This window comes from Balaenoptera ricei, chromosome 18, assembly GCF_028023285.1.
Source record: "Balaenoptera ricei isolate mBalRic1 chromosome 18, mBalRic1.hap2, whole genome shotgun sequence".
NCBI classification, from domain to species: domain Eukaryota; kingdom Metazoa; phylum Chordata; class Mammalia; order Artiodactyla; family Balaenopteridae; genus Balaenoptera; species Balaenoptera ricei.
The window spans coordinates 3,166,592-3,180,539 of NC_082656.1; the positions used below are offsets into that span (position 1 = coordinate 3,166,592).

At 44.0% G+C, this 13,948-nt stretch overlaps 2 protein-coding genes across 2 annotated transcripts in view; one reads left to right on the forward strand and one right to left on the reverse strand.

Annotated features, from left to right (window-relative positions):
* SPATA13 (spermatogenesis associated 13) overlaps positions 1–13,948 on the reverse strand; it is a 267,083-nt gene that overhangs the window by 152,960 nt on the left and 100,175 nt on the right. The window lies entirely within an intron of this gene.
* On the forward strand, positions 2,267–2,833 carry LOC132352349 (eukaryotic translation initiation factor 1-like). The gene has a single exon (XM_059902800.1). It carries the CDS (start codon positions 2,406–2,408, stop codon positions 2,745–2,747), a length of 342 nt encoding a protein of 113 aa, XP_059758783.1. The 5' UTR covers positions 2,267–2,405; the 3' UTR covers positions 2,748–2,833.

Sequence of the window (13,948 nt, forward strand, 5' to 3'; positions counted from 1 at the left end):
CGGCTGCCCGGGGGATGCTGCCCCAGGCACCCCAGCTTCCAGGAAGTCAGGCTTCCTCGACTGGAGGTCATCACAGTAAGGAGCCCCTCCTGCTGAGTGGAGTCTGTGAGGACGAACTATAGAACAATTCTAGAAAGCGTGCAAGGCCATCTGAACCATACAGAGGAGGTCTTGGCCGACACAGCAGGAGAAAGAGCACAGGAGGGTAAATGCACGGGTAAGAATTTGCAGCAAGAGCAGCCGAGATCATATACCACAGCTAGGTACTGAGGACCCTGCAGAGGGAGGCTGAGGCCCCGTCCACGGAGGCCAGGAGCCAGGGGAGACTGTGGACCAAGACAGAAAACGCAGCGCAGGACCGAGACTTAGCGAGGGCTGTAGTAATTTAAACAGCGTGGTGACAGGGACAGAGACAATTACACCAGTGGAATAAATAGCAACTCTAAGCCGGACCCTTGCTCCTATGATCAATTAGTATACGTCCAGGTGGCATCAGAATGTCTGGTTAGAAACTGCTAGGATAACAAATCGCACATCAGATCTGTAACGAGCTGTCTGTATTTAACAGATCAGAACATTCCGTTCATTTATTCAACAAACAGTGCCTGCCTGTTTCCGTGGCTGGTGCCACACTCGGCGTGGAAATTGCAATGAAGAACAAGGCTCAGCGTCCTGGAGCTCGTGTTCTGGTTGGAGACAGAACGTGCACCTTTAGTTATGATGCATCGTGGTGAGCAGGGCAGAGGGATAAAGCGCCGTGGGGCAAGCAGCTCAGAGCAGAGAACTGACCCGGCAAGTTCAGGGAGCGAGAAGACTTTTAGGCCACACCACTTGGCTTTGTCTGCAAGGCCAGAGGAGAGACAGCCGTCCTCACCAGCGTCCTGCCACGAACGTAGTCCTGGTCTGCAGGAAGGCGTGGTGGGCAGGGGTGCTTCTGTCCCAAATGAGCGCCTTGTGGGGGCCCAGGAGACAAGTGGAGGCGGCCACATGAATGCTGCTGCCATGAATGACAGGAGAGGAGACCAGGAACCAGCACTTCGCAAGTCCTCGAGGACAGCGATCCTTAAGTCGTTCAGATGGACCCAGAGAACGGAAGAGATGAGAATGCCCCCCCACTAACTGGACGAGCCGAGTACAATCATCACAGCAACTTCAAGCGGGGACAGTGTAAATGACAAAGCTACAAGCCACTCTGGATCATGAACGTGGGGGCAAAATCACCAAAATAAGATACTACCAGGCAAATTCCAAAAAGGTATTTTTAAAAAAGCTATCGCGACCGAGTAGGAATTGCAATAATGGCTCCACATTAGAAAATTTATGTGTAATTCACCCCATTAAGAGATAAAAGGAAAAACAAAAAGCTTGGTTCATTAGACGCAGCAAAAGTATTTGATTCAGTTCAATAACTATTTCACCACAGATAGTGAAATGTTCCTAGTTTACTGTTAGTGAACTAGGAACTCAAGAAATATTTATTAATTTTATATAGGGCATCTTTCAAAAATCTAGTGCAAATATTGTCTTTAAAGGTAAAATATTAGGAGCTTTCGCTTCAAAAAATATAAAGAGCAGAGATCTGCTATTGCTGATTCTATTAAAAATTACACTAGTGGTCTAGCCATAAGACAAGAGAAAAAAGAAATGTAAGGATTGAAAAGAAAGAAAAAGCTGTCATTAACCACAGAGAATGAGAGTCTAAATTAAAAATTCCCAAAAAACCCTGGTATTTATAAACTATTAAACCTAGAAGAGGGTTCTGCAAGGTTGCTGGCTGCAAAATCAATTCATGAAAACCATAGCATTTCCATATACCAACAACAAACAATTAGCATATGGGACCTCCCTGGTGGCGCAGTGGTTAGGAATCCGCCTGCCAACACGGGGCACGGGTTCGATCCCTGGTCCGGGAAGATCCCACATGCCGCGGAGCAGCTAAGCCCGTGCACCACAACTACTGAGCCCGTGTGCCACAACTACTGAAGCCCACGTGCCTAGAGCCTGTGCCCCACAACAAGAAAAGCCATCACAATGAGAAGCCCAAGCACCACAACGGAGAGTAGCCCCCACTCACGCAACTAAAGCCCATGCGCAGCAACGAAAACGCAACACAACCATAAATAAATAAATAAATTTATATTAAAAAAAACAATTAGCATAGGTCACTAAGAAATCCCATTCACAATAACAAAAATTTATGGGTTCCTAGAAATAATTCTAAGAAAAGATATATGAAATATTTGTATAGAAAATGATAAAACTGCCCAGTCACTGAGCCGCCGCCGAGGACTCAGCAGCCTCCCCCTTGAGCCCCCTCGCTTCCCGACGCTCCGTCCCCCCCGCCTGCCTTCTCCAGCCGCCGCCTTCCGCAGGCCGTTTCCACCGAGGAAAAGGAATCGTATCGTATGTCCGCTATCCAGAACCTCCACTCTTTCGACCCCTTTGCTGATGCAAGTAAGGGTGATGATCTGCTTCCTGCTGGCACTGAGGATTATATCCATATAAGAATTCAACAGAGGAACGGCAGGAAGACCCTTACTACTGTCCAAGGGATCGCTGATGATTACGATAAAAAGAAACTAGTGAAGGCGTTTAAGAAGAAATTTGCCTGCAATGGAACTGTAATTGAGCATCCAGAATATGGAGACGTAATTCAGCTACAGGGTGACCAGCGCAAGAACATATGCCAGTTCCTCGTAGAGATTGGACTGGCTAAGGACGATCAGCTGAAGGTTCATGGGTTTTAAGTGCTCCTGGCTCACTGAAGCTTAAGTGAGGATTTCCTTGCAATGAGTAGAATTTTCCTTCTGTCCCTTGTCACAAGTTTAAAAACCTCACAGTTTGTGTAATGTAACCATTTGGGGTCTGCTTTTAACTTGGACTAGTGTAACTCCTTCATGCAATAAACTGAAAAGAGCCATAAAAAAAAAAAAAAAAAAAAAAGAAAATGATAAAACTTTACTAAATGAAATTAAAGAAGATATTTTCAAAATGGTGAGATTTATAATATTTCCGGATGGGAAGATTCAGTATCATACAGATGGCAGTTTTCTCCCAAATAATCTAAATTATCAGTGCAATTTCAATCAAAAGACCAGCAGGGTATTTTCAGGAAGTTGACAAGCTGTTCTTAAAATTCATATAGAAAGTAAAGGATCAAAGATAATCTTGAAAAAGAAGCAAGCATGACTTATTTGAAATGAAGACGTATAATAAGGCTATAGTAATTAAAACAGTATGATAACAGAAACAGAGACAATTACACCAATGGAACAGATGGAGAATCCAAAAGGATGGACCCACATACACATGATAAATTAGTACATGACAAGGTGGCGCTAGAACTTGGTAGAAATAATGGACCATTCAACACGTGATTCTGGGACAAATAGCCATCATACACGGGAAATTGTATCCATATCTCATATTATAAAAATAATTCTAGCCAAATGAAGACATAACTAAATGTACAAAACTGAAAGTAGAATATATATGACACTGGGGTAGAGGAAAGAGTTTCTCGAATAAGACAAAGCACAAACAATAGAGGAAAAAAATGATAAATTAGTTTACATAAAAATATGGAGTCCACAGGGAACTATATTCAATATCTTGTAATAACCTATAATGGAAAAGAATCTGAAAAAGAATATACATATATGTATATAACTGAATCACTTTGCTGTATAACCGAAACTAACAAAACATTATAAATCAACTATACTTCAATTTAAAAAATATATGGAGTCAACAAAAGCCCCCATGTAAGGGTGGATTCCAGGATCCATGTTAGAGAGAGAAAATCACGAGCATCTGAATTAAGATACTGGCAGTAGAGGTGGAATGGATGGAAGATGTTACAGTTCATTTTCTTGGAATTAGAAATATTTTTTCCCTAGTCTCTTTTTTTATTTTTATGAATAAAGAAGGAGGCAAGAATGTTATACTCACAGATAACACAACATATTTCAGTCTTTATCAGCGGTCCAAAAGCCTTGGTGTCAGCTCACCCGATTCCTCACACCCTTATCTGAATTTGGTTATTGACTGGAAAGATGTGCCCCGCCTCTGTGTACTCTGCTTTATGGGCTATAAAATTATCACTCCATTATCATAGGCTAAATACTTATTCCCTAAATCGTTTTCAGGCACCTTGTCAGCAAGGATGTATTTACTTTGTTTCTGTGTCCCTAGGATCTACCACGGTAGGGGCTCAATAAAGGCCTGATAATAAAACATCATAATAAATAATAGATATTATAATAAATAATTATTAATAAATAAATAATAAATGGCCATTCACCCCCAAACCCTGCCTCTCCCCTACCTTCCGCTAGGGACTAGCCACGTGGAGGCCTAGGTCAGGGTAACGAGCGCTCAGGGCTGCAGACTCAAGGGAAGCACCTGGCCTCCTCCGCAGCTCAGGAGCTCAGGGGTCCGGGGTGACCCACGGACTTATTTTAATATTCAGTGAATGTGGACCTAGTTCCCTCAATCCTGGCTCCAAAATGCAGTCCACTCCTCAGGTCTGTCCTCACGCTTCCCTTATTCCTTGTAGCATCCACTGGACGAGGGGGAATGAGGTCTGATCCACCAGCATTTCCCCCCTCTTTCCTGCCCCTTGACCGGCGCTCCCCCGGCTGAGGGCTGAGGGCTCGGGGAGAGCAGGCTTAGGCGGCAGGGGACACGGCAGTACTGATTCTATGGGCTCCCCGCTTCCTCTGTGGGCAGCCAGTAAAGGTGAAACCAAGTGCCACGATTCCTCATATAGCTGGAACTAAATAGTTAACAATAGAGTCACAAACTTAAAATAATATGATGTTTTTGCCTGTCGAATTTGCAAGTTTAAAAGTGTAATGACATCCAGGGTTGGTAGAAAATTAGTACTGGCCTAGAATGGGAGTGAGAAACTTATATAAACTTTCTGTAAGGCAATTTGACAATGTGTGTCAAAAGCCTTAAAAATGTGCAACCCTTTCATGAAAAGATGCTCAACATTGCTAATTATCAGAGAAATGGAAATCAAAACTACAATGAGGTATCACTTCACACTGGTCAGAATGGCCATCATCAAAAAGTCTACAAATGATAAATGCTGGAGAGGGTGTGGAGAAAAGGGAACCCTCCTCACTGTTGGTGGGAATGTAAATTGGTGCAGCTACTACGGAGGTTCCTTAAAAAACTAAAAGTAGAGTTATCATATGATCTCAGCAATCCCACTCCAGAGTATATATCCAGAAAAGACAAAAACTCTAATTTGAGAAGATATATGCACTACAATGTTCACAGCAGCGCTATTTACAATACAATAGCCAAGACACGGAAGCAACCTAAGTGTCCACTGACAGATAAATGGACAAAGAAGATGTGGTACATATAGACAATGGAATATTACTCAGACATAAAAAAGAATGAAATAATGCCATTTGCAGCAACATGGATGGACCTAGAGATCATCATACTAAGTGAAGTAAGTCAGAAAGGGAAAGACCAAATATCATATGATATCACTCATATGTGGAATCTAAAATATGACACCAATGAACTTATTTACAAAACAGAAACAGACTCACAGGCATAAAAAACAAATTTATGGTTACCAAAGGGGAAAGGAGGGGAGGGATAAATTAGGAGTTTGGGATTAGCAAATACAAACTACCATATATAAAATAGATAAACAACAAGGTCCTACTGTATAGCACAGGGAACTGTAATCAATATCTTGTAATAACCTGTAAGGGAAAAGAATCCCTTTGACTCAGTGATTTCACTTCCCGTAATGTTTCCCAAGGACATAGTCAATGATGCCTCAGATGACACTATCACAGATATTCACTGCAGATGATTTTACTAGAGCAAAATTTACAATCAACTTAAATGCCTAGTAATGGGGTGCTGGTTAAGTGAATTACAGTCTATCCATATAATGGAATACTATGCGCAAATTGAAAAATAATAATGATGTAGGAAATACTTCAAAACATATGGCTAAGGGGGGCAGAAGAGCCTCCAAAAGAGTATGTATGGTACGAGCTCTTTTTTTAAAGTGTCCATTAGTTCTCACTCTGATTCCTTATGGCTGACTCAGGACATGTGTACACACACACACACACACACACACACACTCACACACACACACACACTGGAGTGGGGATTGTCATCAGTGGAAGAGAGATTTTAAACCCTTCTAGAAGACAGAGTCAGTGCAAGGGTGTTGATGGTTAAAACTGAGAGCAGTGAGCTGCGGTCCAGAAGCTCACAGGAGGGACCAGGGTGGGAGGGAGGGAGGCGGGCAATCCTTCTGGCAAAACCCCGGGGAAGCTCTGGGCTTGGGGCCAATGGGCTTAAAGAGTAAGAACAAGGGAAGGTGCTGAAAACCAGAAACCAACTGGAAGTCGTCCCGGGGAAACCTCAGCGCCGTCTCCCCAACCCGGGCACCATGGAAACCAGCGCATTTACTCCACCCCGCAGCGGAGGCTTCTTCTAAAGAGAAGCTAAGGACACTGCCCAGGGAGAATCCCCTCTCTCAGGGCGAGCGATTCTGCACAGACGAGCAAGTCCCTGCTTCCAGCAGGTCCTGCCCAGGTGGACTCCCCGGGGGACACGCTGCACAGTCCAGGCGTCCCAGGGGTTGACTGAGGCCTCAGCTCTGACAATAAAAAGGCCACATCTTACACTGACGGGTCAAGTCCAGTGTTAGAGGAACAAGAAACAGAGGTTTCAGCCTAGGCACAAAGGTGCGAAGGTGACCAATAGAAGAACTACACATAGTAAGCATTAAAACTGGGAGAAGAAGAGCGCAAATGAACTTCTTTCCTACCAGAGGCTCAAGAGACACCCTAAATCCACATATGAATGTACAGATAACAAACAATATCAGCGTATTATTTAGAGTCATGGGAATTACCACCAAAAGGTCTAAAGCAAGCATGATTACAAGAAGCTGCCCCTTCTCAACTCCCTGATTTTTTTTTTTTTTTTTTTTTACCGTGGACATATATAACTTCAATAAAATTTTAAAAATAAAGGGAAGAGACCGTAATAGAAATGACCGCCATGCTTTTCTATTTCCCATGAGTCATTCAGAGATCCGTAAACATAAAAATGCTGAAGTCAGCATTCAGGTGCCTTTGGTGAGAGGGGATGATTTTTCTCTGTGAATTTCCATAAACACAGAGCAGACACCACTCATTTTTAATGTTTTAATGTCTGAGAGAACCAGCTTATTTAAATCAAAAGCTAGTGCATTTGCTTCTGTTTTTATTCCTCGCTAGGGCCTCCGTTCTGTTTGTTTTTTTCAAGTTTGGCAAACCATTTTCCTGGTTTCTTGGGACTACACAGCAGTGCATTTGACTGTGAACGCTCCCCGTTCTGGGTACAGCTTTCACTGTTTCCTGTGTACATAGGAGATTTTCACCAGCAAAACCCAGGTAACTGGGACTGAATAGAGAGCCAGGGCCTTACAATTTTCTGTCGTGAAAGGGAGACTTCAAAAGGGCATCTGAGTACCCACCCATTTTGTAATCATCTTGGATTTCACTCTCTCCATCACTTAATATATCTACTTTAATTTCTAGTATTTCCTTCCCCTGATAGAGTTGTAAAAGCTTTTTTCATTCCCTCCACTGCTCTGGCAAGTGCACATTCCTTCCCCCACTATTTTACTGCCTTTATCTCCCCTTCGTGTTTGTGCCTAATCTGAAGGTTCCCAGAAATATAGCTTTCAGAGAGGAAATGCAACTCAAATCCTATCAGTCGATTCCTCAAATGTTCAGAAAGGCCCGCAGAGGTGTGCACATGGTTACCTTTCGAATTCGCGTTCCCACATTCGCTCAAATGCACCTGATCCACTTTATCTGGAATCTCGAGTGAATTCAGGAACAAGATTTTTCTTTTGTTGTCTGTTTCTCTACAAGCTTACCTATTATTCCCGTTTCTTTTAGCAGGTTCTTGGCTTTAGACCTGCAGCGTGGGGTATGTGTAGAGGGGAGCTGGCCCTCACCTTGAACTTGTCTGTGGTTTGCTCTGGAGCCCAAGCCAGCCAGTGGAATCGTTGGGACTTAGACCCAGCGAGACACAACGCGGGGATTGTCCTGTGCACGCCGCCCGCTGACCCACGGCTACGCGGGAACCAGCAGGGCTGGTCTCCACTCAACAACTGTTCAACAGACATGAGAGGAAAATCTGTCATGATTCCCACCAACTCCAGTGGTGGAATAGTTCACATTTCCATATACAAGGAAAAGTTGAGGGTAGAGAAAAGATAACTCGGTTTCTAACAGATGAGAGATGAAAGATGGGGAAGATTCCTATTAATTAATATTAAGCAGATACTCAGTGGCTTAAAGAACAGAAATCTATTTTCTCACAGTTCTGGAGCCTGGATGTCCAAGCTCAAGGGGTCATCAGGGTTGGCTCCTTCCGAGGCCTCTCTCCTTGGGGTGCAGACAGTCACCACTTTCTGCATCTTCACATGGTCTTCCCTCTACCTGGGTCTGTCCTCATCTCCTCTTCTTGTAAGGATACCAATTGTTTTGGGTTAGGGCCCTTCCCAATGGCCTCATTTTAACTTAAATATCTTTTCAAAGGCCCCATCTCCAAATACAGTCAGATTCTGAGGTGCTGGGGGTTAAGGACTTCAGCACACGAATTTTTTTGGGGGGAAAGATCAGCCTATAGCAGAGACCTTTCATGTTCTTTCCATGTCTATCCTAAAACGCATTCTCTGTAGGCTTATTTTAGCTCATTTCATATACCCCCCTTTTCTCTTTCTATTCCCTCAACATTTATTTATTGAGTTTCCATAAGACTGAGTTTCCGTAAATATTGATTTTCCTCACACTGTGCTTGGTGCTGGAGATCCCAGGATGCCTCCTGTCACTGAGCAGAAGTTGACATGTAAAAATATCATGAGAGCCCAATTAGTACCGTAAAGAAGGGACGGATAACGTTTCGCGGGAGTTCAGAGGACCAGCGACGCCTGCCTGGGAGCAAACAAGTCTGAGCAGAGGAGCTGCTAAGCAGGAAGCTTCGAAAATGATGCTACGAGTTCATGAGGGAGAGACACGGAGATCACATGGTTCTAGAAAACAGGAACACACAGTACTCTGTGCTGAAGCCCGACAGGGTATGTACGGCACAGGGGTTGTGAGCGGGGCGGATTGCAGGGAGTGGACACGATGAAGCTGGAGAGGTGGGTGGGAGCCAGGCTAGGAGATGAGGACTTCAGCCACAGCAAGCCCACGGATATTCACAAACAGTAATTAACTAGTAAATTAATATATTAAAATCTAGTTCTGAATGCTTTCTAGGTTTCTGAATACTGTCGTCTATTACTGAGCCTTGGGTAATTTTCCTTGCCATCTAGACTCCTAGCTCAGGGACTGCACACCTTTACCTGATACTTCACTTGCCTTCCCCACGCTCCTGTCACTGTCACCATGAGTGAAAACGTGAGTAGATGAACAGGAAGCCTTTTCTTTCCAAGAAACGATTGTCTCTGTGCCTGACGCTTATCCACAAAGACAAAGATGCTCGCATATGTATGTGTATATAAAACACTTTTCCTTAATATGTATACTTAAGGGAAAGTGTTGTAAGGATTTCTGGATTTATGCCGGTTCTCAGAAGTTTCAAATCAGAACTATTTAAAAAATTGAGCTGGTTGCATCCTTCATTTTATAGGCTGATGGAACCAGGGTCCCTTTAAATTAACATGAAGTGAAATCAACATATCCTTTTTGTCAAACACCAAACACCCTTTTCTTAAAAAGGCCCCATTCAATCTTTATACTGGTCAACAAAACAAGACTGTTCGCCCCACAGGGCCCGTTCCTTACTGGCATTTTCTCAGCATTTTCTCAGCATTTATGCATGTGGTGGACAGCCTCACACTTGTTACATATTGCTCAGATAAGTAATTTCCTTTATAAACCGTTAAAAGCACAACATTTGTATCTTTCCATTACCCACAGCACCTGGCCTACAGAAAACAGTAATGGCAAACACAGTACCTGGTGCCCAATACTTTATGGATCAGGAACTCTTCTAATTCTTGTAATAATCTGTGAGGTAGGTACCATTATTATCTTTATTTTAAAGATGTAAAAACTGAGGCACAAAGAGGCTGAGCAAGGTGCCCAAGGAGCGACAACTCGGCAGCGGTGAGCAGGAGATGTGCCGAGTGTGGCTCTAGGGTCTGGATCTTGATCACACGAGTTAGAAGGTTTCCTGAGTATTTGTTCACACTCAGCACATCATCGGAGCCCAGGGACTAGTGACGGGACTGGACCCCTCCGTCCACTCGGCTGCTGGGCGAACCGGCAGCGAAGGGCTGGGCTCCCAGGACAGTGCCTGGCAACGCGTCCCACCGCGGCGGCCAGCTCCGTGCCAGGCGCCGAGCCGTACAGCTGTGCAAGGTCAATAGACCTGTGTGTGCGGCCGGCACGAGGCCACCGACAATGGTCTGCTTTCTTCTCCCTGAGCACCAGCAGATACATCACCAAAAGCCTTTTGTTTTTATAAATATGGCTCAAAGAGACTATGAATGGAGAATGGTGGTTATCATAACTTTAAAATTTTTTTCTAAAACTATGAAGGATAAATTATGGTTAATAATAATAATAATAATAACTACCTTGATAAATGGCTGGTACTGGGCCAAGTGCTTTATTGCACTCTCATTTAAACTCCCCCAAGAACCCTAAGCAGGAGGAACCAGCCTCCCATTTACAGACAGGGAAGGAGGCTCAGGGGTCAAGGTCACACAGCTGTACACGCAGAGCCCTCTTCCTCCTCCTCTTCCTCCCCCTCCGTTCCCTCAGTCCTTTTCTGTCCCCTCCTTTCTCCCCGACCCGACTTCAGACCCTGTCCATTTCTCTCTCTCTCCTTATAAACTGAAGTATAAGTGACAAGCAGTAAAATACAACTTATTTTTCATTGTCAATTTTGTTTAGAATCAAATAGCATTGTGGTTACATATTTTCTTTTAGATCCTTATCTCTTAAGATGCATAATAAAGTGTTTACAATGAAATGGTAAGTTGACTACCTTATATAAAATATTTTAAATGAGGGTATAGATTAAACAAAAACAAAAACAGAACGTATCTTTATAGTACAGCTCTGTCCCGAGATCTAGGTGGGGACATTTCCAGCACCTAGAGGAGCCCAGCTCTTTGTGTCTACATTTACTGCCTCTTGGAAAGACCATTAAAGTCCTGGTGAAAATTCACATCAAAGCAAGAGCTTCTGGGGGTCAAGATTCTTCTGGAACATCGGATTTTATCAGCAAAGCTTTCTGTGGCTGAGATGCAGTTGAGATCAATAAAGTTGTTGACCCACCCAGGTCAGGCTTAATTTGGACTTCAGCAGCTAATTTCAATTTCAATTCAATTCACCAGAAGTGATCGTGCATTTCATAAAGCAAGATGCCCGGAGCCCCACTTAGTCTGTGCTCGGACAGGACCCACGACCCAGGAGAGGAGCTTTTCCTCCTGTCCCTCCGGCTTCTGGCTGAGTGTGGAGGTGGCCTGGGGAGGCCCCAGGGCCAGTGATTACCACAGGGCCACTATTATTGCTCTTGTGCTTAACTGTGCTATAAACATAGTATAAAACTTGTTCCCCAAAACTGTGTCACAATTTTTTAAATGCCTTAAAACTTTCTGTAAGTGTAAAGTAAGGTAACAGATTGCTTAAAAGTTTATGGATACCCTTTTTTTTGGACAAACAACTTTTAGATTCTATCCAATTAGTTAATCAAATTCAATGCTATCAAATCTGGTTAAGACTCTAGAATGAAGATTGTTTGTTAAAGAGCTTTGGTGAGTAAGGCGGCAAGCGTTCCTGCTGTTGGAGGATAAAAACATCAGTATCAGGGAGAGGACTTGCTGACTCGGAGCTGAGCCGAGAGGGAGGTCCACTTCCGGTGTGTGTTTTTTAATGTAGCAGGATTATTTAAGGCCGTTGAAATTTGAAAGGTTGCAGGGAACAAATGAAGTAATCACTGAAAAGTGCTGAAATCAGCCCTACTTACAGCAACTCCTCCTCAGCTAATAAGCAGGAGAAGTCACATACTGGGCGTGCCGCAGCAGCACAGGGGGACGACCACCTTTGCTATTCTTTTCCCCCACAAGAGTGATGAAACGGCAGTTCTGGATGCAGTGCTACATCTATGAAAAAGGATGAAAATCCCCTGTAAAGGGATATATGCCTGAGTGTGGGCTTCTCCACAGGGAATCCTCATCTCATTCCTCCCCCATCCTTCCTCCCTGCCCCTCAGACACCACACCTGAATCCCACCTGGAGAACAGACGAACCCGTGTCTCTGAGCTGTGCGTCACAGAGCAGCCTCTCATGCAAAGTTGGAGACACAGCCCCTGCGTTTATTCGGGCGCTGCGAGGAGGCATGGGCTAAAAGGAGTAAAGAAAGACTTTTCTGTAGTCCAGGGCGCCAGACGACCTGAACACACAGGGGAGACAGTAGTAAGTGCTGATTCTGGGAGGAGAAAATGCGTGTGCTTCCACCGTCCTGAGCATGCACCAGGGCTTGTGTGCGTGACAGCTGCCCAGGGCATTCAGTCCTGTGGTACAGAGCCCGGCTTCAGCGGGCTCCAGTTGGGTGCACAGCTGGCCCTCTCCCGGGAGCCCCAGCCAACACTGTCCTGCATCCTCGACTGTGTGTGGGTGGAGTCTCTCTAACCCCAGTTCAAGGAGAGAACACGACGGGGCTGGAAAGACCTCTGTCCTTTCCCCGCCTGGAGAGATTACGAGAGGGATACTGAGTTGACGTTTATCTTCAGAAGGATGTTTCCTGCCACTGGAAAATATCACCTTCTACCAATTTTGTTGGATATATATTTATATTACATATATAATATATGCATATATTTACTCATATATACAATTATATATAGGTATACATATATAACCTATATGTTTCAATATATTTTGGTACTCTGGCTGTTTTGTACTATGTGTGATAGGACAAACCTGTAAAGTCTGGAAGAGGAAACCACTTACTCAAATACACAGATACCAATGCAAGGAATGAAGGACCACGAAGGATTAGGTAAACATGACACGACCAAAGGAAACTAGTAAAGCTCCAATAACTGACACTAAAGAAATGGAGATTTGTGAACTCTCTGATGAAGAACTCAGAAAAATCCTCCTAAAGAAGTTCAGCAAACTATAAGAACACACAGGCAACTACATGAAATTAGGAAAACAATACATGAACAAAATGAGAAATAGAAACATCAAAAACAAACAGAAATCCTAGAGCTGAAGAATACAATGGCTGAACTGAAGAATTCAATGGAGAGCTTCAAAAGCAGACCTGACTGAGCTGAAGAATCAGTGATCTGGAAGGCAGACAATTTGGAATTATGCAGTCAGAGGAGCAAAAAGAAAAAAGAATGAAAAACGCGTAAAGAAAGCCTACAGGACTCATGGGACACCATCAAAAGAAAATATGCATTACAGGAATCTCAGAAGGAAAAGAGAAAGAGAAAGGGACAGAAAGTATATTTAAAGCAATAATGCTGATACTAATGGGGGAAATGGGTGAAGGTGGTCAAAGGGTACAAAATTCCAGTTCTAAGATGAATAAGTAATGGACAGCATGGTGACTACAGTTAAAACACTGTACTGTATACTTGAAATTTGCTAAGAGAGTAGGTTTTAAAAATTATCACCTCAGGCTTCCCTGGTGGCGCAGTGGTTGAGAATCTGCCTGCCAATGCAGGGGACACGGGTTCGAGCCCTGGTCTGGGAAGATCCCACATGCCGCGGAGCAGCTGGGCCCGTGAGCCACAATTATTGAGCCTGCGCATCTGAAGCCTGTGCTCCACAAGAGAGGCCACGATAGTGAGAGGCCTGCGCACCGCGATGAAGAGTGGCCCCCGCTTGCTGCAACTAGAGAAAGCCCTCACACAGAAACGAAGACC

Coding starts and splice junctions, on each gene's coding strand:
- LOC132352349 (XM_059902800.1), top strand. CDS start 2,406: ATGTCCGCTATCCAGAACCTCCACTCTTTCGACCCCTTTGCTGATGCA.